This window comes from Hippopotamus amphibius, chromosome 9 (genome assembly GCF_030028045.1).
Source record: "Hippopotamus amphibius kiboko isolate mHipAmp2 chromosome 9, mHipAmp2.hap2, whole genome shotgun sequence".
NCBI lineage: Eukaryota > Metazoa > Chordata > Mammalia > Artiodactyla > Hippopotamidae > Hippopotamus > Hippopotamus amphibius.
Window position 1 is genome coordinate 57,520,740 of NC_080194.1, and position 14,262 is coordinate 57,535,001.

A 14,262-nucleotide genomic window follows, 5' to 3' on the forward strand; every position below is an offset into this window, starting at 1 on the left:
GCTTTGGGTAGTATAGTCATTTTCACAATGTTGATTCTTCCAATCCAAGAACATGGTATGTCCCTCCATCTGTTTGTATCATCTTTGATTTCTTTCATTAGTGTCTTATAGTTTTCTGAGTACAGGTCTTTTACCTCCTTGGTTAGGTTTATTCCTAGGTATTTTATTCTTTTTGTTTCAGTGGTGAATGGGAGAGTTTCCTTAATTTCTCTTTCTGATCTTTCATTGTTAGTGTATAGAAAGGCAAGAGATTTCTGTGTGTTCATTTTGTATCCTGCAACATTACCAAATTCATTGATTAGCTCAAGTAGTTTTCTGATGGCATCTTTAGGATTTTCTATGTATAATATCATGTCATCTGCGAACAGTGACAGTTTGACTTCTTCTTTTCCAATTTGGATTCCTTTTATTTCTTCTTCTTCTCTGATTGCTGTGGCAAGGACTTCCAAAACTATATTGAATAGTAGTGGTGAGAGTGGACATCCTTGTCTTGTTCCTGATCTTAGAGGGAATTCCGTCAGTTTTTCACCATTGAGAATGATGTTTGCTGTGGGTTTGTCGTATATGGCCTTTGTTATGTTGAGGTAGGTTCCCTCTATGCCCACCTTCTGGAGAGTTTTTATCATAAATGGGTGTTGAATTTTGTCAAAAGCTTTTTCTGCATCTATTGAGATGATCATGTGGTTTTTATCCTTCAATTTGTTAATATGGTGTATCACATTGATTGATTTGCATATATTGAAGAATCCTTGCATTCTAGGGATAAACCCCACTTGATCATGGTGTATGATCCTTTTAATGTGTTGTTGGATTCAGTTGGCTAGTATTTTGTTGAGGATTTTTGCATCTAAATTCATCAGTGATATTGGTCTGTAGTTTTCTTTTTTTGTAGTATCTTTGTCTGGTTTTGGTATCAGGGTGATGGTGGCCTCATAAAATGAGTTTGGGAGCGCTCCTTCCTCTGCAATATTTTGGAAGAGTTTGAGAAGGATGGGTGTTAGCTCTTCTTTAAATGAATGGAGTGTTCTATAACTATCTAAGTCCATCTGATCTAACATGTTGTTTAAGGCTAATGTTTCCTTATTGATTTTCTCTCTGGATACCTACATTGATATAAGTGGAGTATTAAAGTACTTTACTATTATTGTATTGCTGTCTAATTCTCACTTTATGTCTGTTAATATTTTCTTTATATATTTAAGTGGTCCTATGTTGGGTGCAAAAGTATTTTAAATGTTGTATCTTCTTGTTGGATAGACCCCTTTATCATTATGTAACACCCTTCTTGGTTTCTTATTGTAGCTTTTGTTTTAAAGTCAATTTAAAGTCAGATATAAGTTTAGCTACTCCAGCTTTCTTTTGGTTTCCATTTGCATGGAATATTTTTTTCCATCCCTTCAGTGTCAGTCTATGTGTGTCCTTACAACTAAAGTGTGTATCCTGTAGTTAGTATATAGATGGGTCTTGTTTTTTTGTTTTTTGTCTTGTTTTTAGCCATTCAGCCCCTCTATATCTTTTGATTGGAGAATTTAGTCCATTTACGTTCAAAGTAATTATTGATAAGTATGTCTTTATTTCCATTTTGTTAATTGCTTTCAGTTTTGTAGTTCCTCTCTGTTCCATTCTTCTTCTCTTGCTCTCTTTCTTTGTTTTAGGCTCTGATGGGTATTGTGTTTCATCACTTTCTTATTCTCATCACTAAGTTATAAATCTTGGAAAACTAGGTTTGATATGTCTGTGGGTTTTGTATCTCTTGTGGTACCAGATACACAAAAGGCAGTCAGTATGTACTTGAGAATATGGGAGACACTCACCATGCATTTTGTTACTCCTCTGGAAAGCAGCATCTTCTTTGTGAACTGAATCAGGGTCAGTGCAGAAATGTCTGATATTTTCATCAAGGTACCAGCTTTGATTCTCATCCACAAGAGTAAACATTATAACAAACTCTCGGTCCACATCAGTCCTTGTCCCTGAGTATTTATGCAGGATACCTATTAGGCACATTCAAAAGAGTAGGAAAAAAGTTCAAAGTGGACTAAATAAAGATGAGCTTTTCTTCCTGCCAATGGTATCAGGTAAGTCTGAAGTTTTTCAAAGATACAAGAGTACAAGAGTCACCCACAACATAAAAGCAGTGAAGAGCTTTGATGGAAATGACAGAACCATAGAAAACTCATAAAACAGAAATCCTCACACCTACAGACTTGGAAACATGTATACCCTTAAAGGAAATATACTTTATTGACAGAGCACAGATACACTAAATCAATGAATAGGGAATAAGATAGCACGAGTGATTACATGGGTGAAATAATAAAGCAAAACTATTCCTGATCATTTAACTGCATTTTACACTTTCCCATGTGTGGTGTCAGGGTGCATTTTTTTTTAAAGCACATAAGTTTCAGAATGCTATGATGTTTTTTAGGCAGAAGTCTGAATTATTGTCCCTGCTATGGATCTTCTATGTTAGAAGAACTTCTTTAATCTTACAGAAAGTTTGGAAGAAGAGGCACACTCTGTGTGAAGCAAGGGAGGTATGCAAGACAAGACCTGAAGACTATATATACTTTTCAACACACCTTGGAATAGGCTCCTAGGGACAGAGTGGGAGGAAGAGATGTCTTACCTTCTTTGCACACCAGCAGTGGGCCAATTAGCCCAGAGCAGATGTCCTTAGGGGCATCAATGTGTGAATGGTACACCCACGTCAGGCAATTTGCATCTGCTGGGGCAGGGGCATATTCTTCTCTAACTTCCAAGACATAGGTATAGTTTTTGCCAGGAGGAACCTTGTCATCATCCTTGTTCCTTCCAGATGTTCCATCTGGGTACAGGGCTCCTTCCAGGAAGAGAAAAAACATAGTTAAGATGCAAAGATCACACACTATACTGGAAAGAACTAGAGCTTTGAAATCAAACACATTAATTAAAATTTATTTGCTATGAGACTTGAGGCTAATTACTTAAATTTTCACTACTTTGGTTTTCTATCAGTAAAGCTGTGACGTTTATATCTACCCCACAGAGATATAAGAACTACATGAGGCAGTGTATACAAAGTGTCCTGCACAGAGCCAGATGTTTAGTAAATGTTCTGTAAGACTTCTTCTGGGGCTTCCCTGGTGGCTCAGTGGTCAAGAATCCACCTGCCAATGCAGGGGACACAGGTTTGAGCCCTGGTCTGGGAAGATCCCACATGCCAAGGAGCAACTAAACCCATGTGCCACAACTACTGAGCCTGTGCCCTAGAGTCCCCAAGCCACAACTACTGAGCCCATGTGCCACAACTACTGAAGCCCATGTGCCTAGAGTCCAAGCTCCGCAACAAGAGAAGCCACCACAATGAGAAGCCCGTGCACTGCAACAAAGAGTAGCCCCCACTCTTTGCAACTAGAGAAAGCCCATGTACAGCAACGAAGACCCAATGCAGCCAAAATAAATAAATAATAAAATCTTTAAGAAATAAAAAATAAATAAATTAAAAAAAATAAAATCAATTTTAAAAAAAGCAAACATAAATAAAAATTAAAAAAAAAAAAGACCCTTTCTGATGGGCCTCCTGTACCAATCGGGAAAACGTCAATCTGCTTCACTTAACATTAACTGAAGAAGGAAAGGAGACGCAGCAGAAGAAATAATAAACATTTCTTGGGAACTCACTACAGATTCAGCACCTAAATTTGAGAACTGAGAGATTTCAGGTCTCGTGAAAGAGATCTGCTGACTTCAAAGCTAAGCAGATATAGAAGTGACCCCTCAGCAGCCACGCTTAAAAATAAAAACAAGGGGGAAAAAAAGAGCAGAAACCGTAGTGGCCAACCCACTATAAGGAATACAAATTTCACAGATTTAGCCCAGACAAGTCACTAATGAAAAAGTAAGTAACGCAAACAACCTTGGATGAGGGAAGGCTCAGAATCCAGAATCCAAAGTTGCTACAATATATTCTCAATAATTTCCAGTTTTCAACAAGAAAAACATCAGCCACAACAAAATGAGACATGCAAAGAAATAAGAAAGTGTGATCCATACTCAAGGAAAAAAAAAAGCAGCCAATCTCTAAGTGCTTCAAGGTGTTGAAGTCATCAGATAAAGACTTTAAAACAGCTATTATAAATATATTCAAGCAACTAAAAGAAACTACGTTTAAACAATTAAAGGAAAGTAGAAAAAAATGTTTCAACAAATAGGGAACCTCAATAAGGAGATAGAAATTATATATATAAAAAAAGAACTAAGTTGGAGTTTTGGCCTTGAAATGTACAATAAATGAAATAAAACATTCACCAGAGGGGCTCAGCAACAGATTCAAGATGCCAAAAGAATAAGTGAACTTGAAGAGATATCAATAGAGTTATCCTATCTGAAAAAGAGAAGGTTAAAAAAAAAAAAGATTGAAGAAAATAAATAGAACCTCAGAGACCTATGGAACTAAATCATGTATATTAACATATGTGCAATGTAGTCTTCCAAAGCAGAGAAAGAAATGGGGGCACAAAACTATATGAAGAAATAATTGCAGAAATTTTTTACCAAATTTGATGAAAAACATTAACCTACACATCAAAGGAGCACAATGAACCACAAGTAGGACATACAAAGAATTCATGCATAAACATATTGTTGTCAAGCTGTTGGGGGAAAAAGGGAAAAAAGAAATGATCTATCACATACTGGAGAGACCCAACCTGATTAACAGTTGCCTTCCCATCTAAATATTGGAGATGAGAAGACAGTGGGATGACATACTAAAAGTGTTAGGGGAAAAATACCAAACAAGAATACTACGTCCACCAAGACTATCCCTCAAAAAAAAAAAAAAAAAAAAAAAAAAAAAAAGGCAAAATAAAGATGTTCTAGATAAACAAAGATAAGTGAGTTTGTTGCTAGCAGACCTGTCTTACAAGCAATACTAAAGGAGTCCTTCAGACTAAAAGGAAATGACACCAGAGAATTTGAATCCACAGAAAGAAATGAAAAGCACCAGAAATGGGAAAAGTGTGAGTTAATATAAAAGAGTCTACATATATTTTTTTCCTTTTTTCTCCTAACTTCTTTAAAATTCATAAGATAATATGCAGCTCTAAGTATAACATCACATTTTTGGGTTTACAGAGAGAGAGATGTAATGACAATATAATAATAATAGCATAAAAGAGATGGGGGAGAATGATGCTCTGTCAGAATAAAGCTTTTATATACTTCCAGAATTAAGTTGGTAAAAAATATGAAGTATGTTGTGATGAGTTAAAATGCATATTACAATCCATAGGCCAACCAATAAGAAAATAACTCAAAATATATAGTTGAAAAATCAACAGAGGACTATAAACAGTAATTTTAAAATATTATTTCATACCAAAGAAAATAGTAAATGAAGACCAGAGGAATAAAAAAGACAGAATGCACATGGAAAATAATTAGCAAAATAAGTGTAACTCAAACCAATCAATAATTACATTAAATGTGAATGGTCTAAACACCCCAATCAATATGCAGAGATTATCAAATCAGACAAAGAAGTAACATCCAACTATCTGCAGTCTATACCTTAGATTCAAAAACACAACTAAATTGACAGCAAATGAATGCAAATAGTAACAATACAAGAGCTGAAGTGGCTCTCAATAACAGAAAAACCAGATTTTAAAACAAGAAATATTACTAGAGACAAAGATGGATATTTTATAATGATAAAAGAGTCAATATATCAGGAAGATAAAACAATTATAAATGTATTCATACCTAACAAAAGAGTCTTAAAACATATAACACAAAAACTGACATCATTGAAAGGAGAAATACACAATTCAACAGTAATTGTTAGAGATTTCAATGCCCTCTCTCAATAACTGGTAAAAAAAAAAAAAAAAACTAGGCAGAAAATCAGCAAGGATATAGAAGACTTCAACAATGCAATCAACCAACTCAACCTAAGTGATACCTATAGAACATTCCACCCAAAGACTGCAGATTACATCTTCTTTACAAAAGCACATGGAACATTCTTCAGGATAGAAAATAAGCTACACATAAAATAAATCTCAATAATTTAAAAGGAACGATAGGATGCAAAGTGTATTCTCTAATCACAATGGAATTTGATATCATCAATAGGATGTGATCTTGCAAATCCAGCAAATATTTGGGAATAATCAATTCACTTCCCAATAATCCATATGTTAAAGAAGAAATCACAAGATAAATTGTAAAATATTTTAAACAGAATAAAAATGGAGACAAAACATGTAAAAATTTACAGTATACAGCAAAGCCATACTTAAAAGGAAATTTAAGTTTCAAACACTTATTTTAAAAGGGAAGAAAAGTCTCAAATCAATAACATAAGCTTACACTTTAAGAAACTAGAAAAAGAAGAGGAAACTAAAACTGAAGCAAGCAGAAAGAAGGAAATTATAAAGAATGGAGTAGAAATCAATGAAGGAGGAAACTATAAAACAGATGAAAACAGAATTAGTTTTTTGAAAAAGGTCAACAAAATTGAGAAAATTTTATACAGACTGACCAAGAAAGAGAAAGGGCACAAATTACCAAAACCAAGAATAAAAGATGGAACATCACTCTAATCATACATACATGAAAAGGCCAATAAGGAAATATTACAAATAATTTTATGCCAAAATATTAGACAACTTAGATGAAATTGACAAACTCCTAGAAAGAAAGAAACAAATTACCAAAACTGATTCAAGAATAAATAAAAAATTGGAATAAATATACAATATATACAGAAACAGTTTAGCAATTAAAAATCTTCCCTCAAAGAAAACCCAGGCTCAGATGGTTTCACTTATAAATTCTATCACATACTGAGAGGGAATGATGCCAATTCTTTACAAAATCTTTCAGAGAATAGAAGATGGAATAGCTCCAAATTAATCCTATGAGTCAAACACTACCTTGATACCAAAGCCAGGTTAAAAATATCACAAGAAAAGAAAACTATAGAGAAATATTCCTCATGAATGTAGACATAAAAATTCTTAACAAAATATTAGCAAACATACTCCAGCAACATACAAAGAGAATTATACACCATGACCAAATGGAATCTTATCCTATGATTGCAAAGTTGGTTTAGCATTCAAAAATAAACTAATCTCAAACAATATATTAATAGGCTAAAGGACAAAAACTACATGATCATCACAATAGATGCAGGAAGCAATCAACAAAATCCAGTACTTATCTAAAGCAACCCTGAGAAAGAAAAATAGAGCTGGAGGAATCAGACTTCCTGACTTCAGACTATACAGCAAAGCTACAGTAATCAAAACAGTATGGTACTGGCACAAAAACAGAAATATAGATCAATTGAACAGGTTAGGAAGCCCAGAAATAAACCCATGCGCCTATGGTCAATTAATCTATGACAAAGAAGGCAAGAATATACAATGGAGAAAAGACAGCCTCTTCAATAAGTGAAGATGGGAAAACTGGGCAGCTACATGTAAAAGAATGAAATTAGAACATTCTCTAACACCATACACAAAAATAAACTCGAGATGGATTAAAGTCCTGAATATAAGACTGACTACTGTAAAACTTCTAGAGGAAAACATAGGAAGAACACTCTTTGACAAAAATTGCAGCAGTATCTTTTTTGATCCACCTCCTAGAGTAATGAAAGTAAAAACAGAAATAAACAAATGGGACCTAATTAAACTTAAAAGCTTTTTGCACAGCAAAGGAAACCATAAACAAAACAAAAAGACAACCCACAGAATGGGAGAAAATATTTGCAAACAAAGTGACTTGCAAGGAATTAATCTTCAAAATATACAAATGGGGGTGGAATCAAGATGGCAGAGTAGGAAGACATGGAATTTGTGTCTGTTCACAACTAAGGCACCTACCAGGCACTGGTGGGAGACCTTGGACACCTAAGGGGACAGGAGGAACCCCCAAGCAACTGGATAGGACATTGGAGGTAGTGAGAGGGGAGGAGAAGTGAAAGTGGAGGGAACCAGCACCCTTGTGGGGTGGCTGGGGGATGGGAAGGGGAGGAGCCCACTCACAGTGAGGCAATCAACAGGGACAGGGAGAGACCCTCGGGGGGTTGGAGGATCAGAAGGGAATGCAGCCAGCATTTCCCCCACCCACTTGGGCCCTGGGGAGCCTACTGAGGTCCCAGGCCTGATCCTCTGCCCTCTGAGGCACCTCTGGCCTCGTTAAGCCAAAACCCCACCCCCCATGGCTTTTTCCAGCTGCTTGGGTCTTGAGCTTAGGCCCCATCCCCACCTAAATCCCACCCTTGCCTAAGCCCCACTCCCACCTAGGCTCCATACTCCCCCACCCCAGAGCCAGGCTTTTTCTGCCCCTTTTTTCTTTTTCTATTGTGGTTCTATTTTACCTTGGTGTTGTTGTTCCATTTATACTTTTATTTTTTATTCTTCTAATTTTATTTTATATTTTATTCTTTGTTATTGTTCTGCTCCTCTATTTTTTTTTTTTTTTTCTGCCAGGCTGCACAGCTTTCAGGATTTTGGTTTACAGGCTGGGGGTTGCGTATGAGCTCCCGTAGTGGGAGCACTGAGTGTGAACCACTGGACTAACAGAGAACCTCAGACCCCAGGGAATATAAATCAGAATGAGGTCTTCCAGATGTCCTCATCTTGGCACCAAGATTGGGTTCTGCCCAACTGACTGCAAACTCCAGTGCTGGAAGCTTCAACCCAAACAACCAATAAGACAGGAACACAGCCCCATACATCAGAAAAAATGAGATGATAAAAAATTGTTATAGATGAAGGAGCAAGGAAAAAATCTACAAGACCAAATAAATGAAAAAGAAATAGACAACCTATCTGAAAAAGAATTCAGAGTAATGATAGTAACAGTGACCCAAAATCTCAGAAATAGAATGGAAGCACAGATCTAGAAAATACAACAAATGTTTAATGAAGACCTAGAAGAGCTAAAGAACAAACAAACAGTGATGAACGAAACAAAAACTGAAATGAAAAATACACTAGAAGGAATCAATAGCAGAAAAACTGAGATAGAAGAAAGAATAAATGAGCTGGAAGATAGAATGGTGGAAATAACTGCCAAGGAACAGAATAAAGAAAAAAGAATGAAAAGAAGTGAGGACAGTCTCAGAGACCTCTGGGACAACATTAAACACTCCAACATTCAAATTATAGGGATCCCAGAAGAAGAAGAGAAAGAGAAAGCATCTGAGAAAATACATGAAGAGATTATAGTTGAAAACTTCCCTAACATGAGAAAAACAGAGAGTCCCATGCAGGGTAAACCCTAGATGAAACATACCAAGACACATATTAATCACACTAACAAAAATTAAATTCAAAGAAAAAAATTTAAAAGCAGCAAGGTAAAAGCAACAAATAACATACAAGGGAATTCTTACAAGTTAATCAGCTGATTTTTCAGCAGAAACTCTGCAGGCCAGAAGTGAGTGGCAGGATATATTTAAAGGGATGAAAGGGAAAACCTACAACCAAGATTACACTTCCCAGCAAGGATCTCATTCAGATTCAATGGAGAAATCAAAAGCTTTACAGATAAGCAAAAGTTAAGAGAATTCAGCACCACCAAACCAGCTTTATAACAAATGCTAAAGGAACTTCTCTAGGTGGAAAACACAAGAGAAGAAAAAGACCCACACACACACACAAAAAAAAAACCCAAAACAATTAAGAAAATGGTAATAGGAACATAGATATTGATAATTACCTTAAATGTAAATGGGTTAAATGCTCCAACTAAAAGACACAGACTAGCTGAATGGATACAAAAGCAAGACTATATATATATGCTGTCTACAAGAGACTCACTTCAGACCTAGAGACATATGCAGACTGAAAGTGAGGGGATGGAAAAAGATATTCCATGCAAATGAAAATCAAAAGAAAGCTGGAGTATCAATACTCATATTAGATAACATAGACTTTAAAATAAAGACTATTACAAGAGACAAGGGGGAGATAGGATCAAGATGGCAAAGTAGGAGGACATGCATCCACTCCCTCTTGAAAGAGCACCGGAACTACAGCTAACTGCTGAACAATCATCAACAGAAAGACACTGGAACTCACCAAAAAAGACACCCCACATCCAGAGAAAAAGGAGAAGCCGCAATAAACTAGGAGGGGCACAATCGTGTTAAAATCAAATCCCATAAATGCTGGGTGGGTGACTCACAAACTGGAGAACACTTATACTGCAGAAGCCCACCCACTAAAGTGAGGGTTCTGAGCCCCATGTCAGGCTTCCCAACCTGGGAGTCCAGCAATGGGAGGAGGAATCCCCAGAGAATCAGACTTTGAAAGCCAGCAGGATTTGATTGCAGGACCTCCGCAGGACTGGGGGAAACAGAGACTCCACTCTTGGAGGGCACACAAAAAATTGTGCTCACCAGGACTCAGGGGGAAGGAGCAGTGACCCCATAGGAGACTGAACCAGACCTACCTGCTGGTGTTGGAGGGTTGCCTGCATAGCTGGGGGGGCAGCTGTGGCTCACCAAGAAGACAGGGACACTGGCAGCAGGGGTTCTGGGAAGTGCTCATTGGCCTGAGCCCTCCCAGAGTCCGCCATTAGCCCCACCAAAGAGCCTGTAACCTCCAGTGCTGGGTAGCCTCAGGCCAAATGACCAACAAGGTGGGAACACAGTCCCACCCATTGGCAGACAAGCAGATTAATGTTTTACTGAGTTCCATCCACCCAGCCCTACCCACCATCAGTCCCTCCCATCAGGAAGCACCCATGAGCCTCCTAGACAGCTTCCTCCACAAGGGGGCAGACAGCAGTATCAAGCTGTATCAGCAGTATTTTGTCTTGTGGACCTGAAAACCACAGCCACAGAAAGATAGAGAAAATGAAAAAGCAGAGGACTTTGTACCAGATGAAGGGACAGGATAAAACCCCAGAAAAACAACTAAATGAAGAAGAGATAGGCACCATTCTGGAAAAAGAATTCAGAATAATGATGGTGAAGATGATCCAGGACTTTGAAAAAAGACTGGATACAAAGATTGAAAAGTTTACCAAAGACCTAGAAGAATTAAAGAACAAACAAACAGGGATATGCAACACAATAACTGAAATGAAAAATACACTTGAAGGAACCAATAGCAGATTAACTGAGGCAGAAGGGCAAATAAGTGAGCTGAAAGACAGAATGGTGATAATCACTGGTGTGGAAAAGAATAAAGAAAAAAGAATGAAAAGAACTGAAGACAGCTTAAGAGACCTCTAGGACAATGTTAAATGCACCAACATTCTCATTATAGGGGTTCCGGAAGGAGAAGAGAGAGAGAAAGGACCCGAGAAAATATTGGAAGAGATTATAGTCAGAAATTCCCTAACATGGGAAAGGAAATAGCTATCCAAGTCCAGGAAGCGCAGAGAGTCCCAGGTAGGATAAACCCAAGGAGAAACACGCCAAGACATACAGTAGTCAAACTGGCAAAAATTAAAGACAGAGAAAAGTTATTAAAAGCAGCAAGGGAGAAATGACAAACAACATACAAGGGACCTCCCATAGGGGTAACAGCTGATTTCTCAGCAGAAACTCTGCAAGCCAGAAGGGAGTGGCATGATATATTTCAAGTGACGAAAGGGAAGAACCTACAACCAAGAATACTCTACCCAGCAAGGATCTAATTCAGATTTGATGGAGACATCAAAAGCTTTACAGACAAGCAACAGCTAAGAGAATTCAGCACCACCAAACCAGCCCTACAATAAATGCTAAAGGAACTTCTCTAAGTGGGAAATATAAGAGAAGAAAAGGACCTACAAAAACATAAAACAATTAAGAAAATGGTAATAGGAACATACATCTCGATAATTTCCTTGAAAGTAAATGGACTAAATTCACCAACCAAAAGACACAAACTGGCTGAATGGATACAAAAACAAGACCCATATATATGCTGTCTAAAAGAGATCCACTTCAGACCTAGGGACACATACAGACTGAAAGTAAGGGGATGGAAAAAGATATTCCATGCAGATGGAAATCAAAAGAAAGCTGGAGTAGCAATAGTCATATCAGATAAAATAGACTTTAAAATAAAAAATATTGCAAGAGACAAGAAATGACATTACATAAAGATCAAGGGATCAATCCAAGAAGAGGAGATAACAATTATAAACACATATGCACCCAATATAGGAGCACCTCAATACATAAGACAAGTGCTAACAACTATGAAAGAGGAAATGCAAGGCAGAAGTAGAGACACAGATGTAGAGAACAAACATATGGACACCAAGTGGGGAAAGCAGGGAAGGTTGGGGGGGAATGGACTGGGAGACTGGGATACCAAATTGTACACTCTAAATATATGCTGTTTATTGTCTGTTAACTGTACCTCAATAAAAGTTCTTTAAAAAAAAAAGAGACAAGGAAGGACACTACATAATGATCAGGGGGATCAATTCAAGAAGATACGACAATTATAAATATTTATGCACCCAATATAGGAGCACATCAGTACATGAGGCAAATGCTAACAGCCATAAAAGGGAAAACCAACAGTAACACAATAATTGTGGGGGAGTTTAACACCCCACTTACACAAATGGACAGATCATCCAGACAGAAAATAAATAAGGAAACACAAGCTTTAAATGACACAATAGACCAGATAGACTTAATTGATATTCATAGAACATTCCATCCAAAAGCAGAAGAATACCCTTTCTTCTCAAGTGCACATGGAACATTCTCCAGGATAGATCACATCTTGAGTCGCAAATCAAGCCTCAGAAAATTTAAGAAAATTGAAATTATATTATATCAAGCATCTTTTCTGACCACAACACTATGAAATTTGAAATCAATTATAGGAAAAAAAATTGTAAAAAACACAAACACGTGGTGGCTGCTAAATAACCAAGAAATTGCTGAAGAAATCAGAGAGGAAATTAAAAATACATAGAAATAAATGACAACAAAAACACGATAACCCAAAACCTATGGGATGCAGCAAAAGCAATTCTAAGAGGGAAGTTTATAGCAATTCAATCTCATTTCAAGAAACAAGAAAAATCTTAAATAAACAATCTAACCTTACACCTAAAGCAACTAGAGAAACAAGAACAAAGAAAAACCAAAGTCAGTAGAAGGAAAGAAATCACAAAGATCAGAGCAGAAATAAATGAAATAGAAATGAAAAAAACAATAGCAAAGATCAATAAAACTAAAAGTTGGTTCTTTGAGAAGATAAAGAAAATTGATAAACCTTTAGCCAGACTCCTCAAGAAAAAAAAGGCAGAGAATTCAAAACAATAAAATTAAAATAAAAAAGGAGGAATACAATTGATACTGCAGAAATACAAAAGATCATAAGAGACTACTACAAGCAACTATATATCAATAAAATGCACAACCTGGAAGAAATAAATAAATTCTTGCAAAGATACAACCTTCCAAGACTGAACCAGGAAGAATTAGAAAATAAAAACAGACAAATCACAAGTAATAAAATTGAAACTGTGATTCAAAATCTTCCAACAAACTAAAGTCCAGGACCAGATGGCTTCACAGGTGAATTCTATCAAACATTTAGAGAAGAGCTAACACCTATCCTTCTCAAACTCTTTTTAAAAATTGCAGAGTGAAGACCATTTCAAAACTCATTCTACAAGGCCACCATCACCCTGATACCAAAACCAGACAAAGATAACACAAAAAAGAAAATTACAGACCAATATTACTAATGAACATAGATGCAAAAATCCTCAACAAAATACCAACAAACAGAATCCAACCACACATTAAAAGGATCAAATACCATTTTCAACTGGGATTTATCCAGGAAATGAAGGCATCTTCAATATATGCAAAACAATCAATGTGATATACCATATTAACAAATTAAAGAATAAAAATCATATGATCACCTCAATAAACACAAAAAAAGCTTTTGAGAAAATTCAAACCCCATTTATAATAAAAACTCTCCAGAAAGTAGGCATAGAGGGAACTTACCTCAACATGATAAAGGCCACATGTGACAAACCCACAGCAAACATCACTCCCAATGGCGAAAAACTGAAAGCATTTCCTCTAAGATCAGGAGTAAGACAAGGATGTCCACTCTCACCACTATTATTCAACATAGTTTTGGAAGTCCTAGCCATGGCAATCAGAGAAGGAAAAGAAATGAAAGGAATACAAACTGGGAAAGAAGAAGAAAAACTCACTGTTTACATATGACATGATATTATACATAGAAAATCCTAAAGATGCTACCAGAAAAC

At 36.5% G+C, this 14,262-nt stretch overlaps 1 protein-coding gene across 2 annotated transcripts in view; it reads right to left on the reverse strand.

The window, feature by feature from the left end:
- HEPHL1 (hephaestin like 1) overlaps positions 1-14,262 on the reverse strand; it is a 96,109-nt gene that overhangs the window by 54,055 nt on the left and 27,792 nt on the right. For both annotated transcript variants that reach the window (XM_057749775.1, XM_057749774.1), the window contains exons 3-4: positions 2,633-2,845; positions 1,815-1,994 (exon numbers count right to left, since the gene is read on the reverse strand). In XM_057749775.1, the coding sequence (XP_057605758.1) occupies positions 1,815-1,994; positions 2,633-2,845 (393 nt within the window). The remainder of the gene's footprint in view (positions 1-1,814; positions 1,995-2,632; positions 2,846-14,262) is intronic.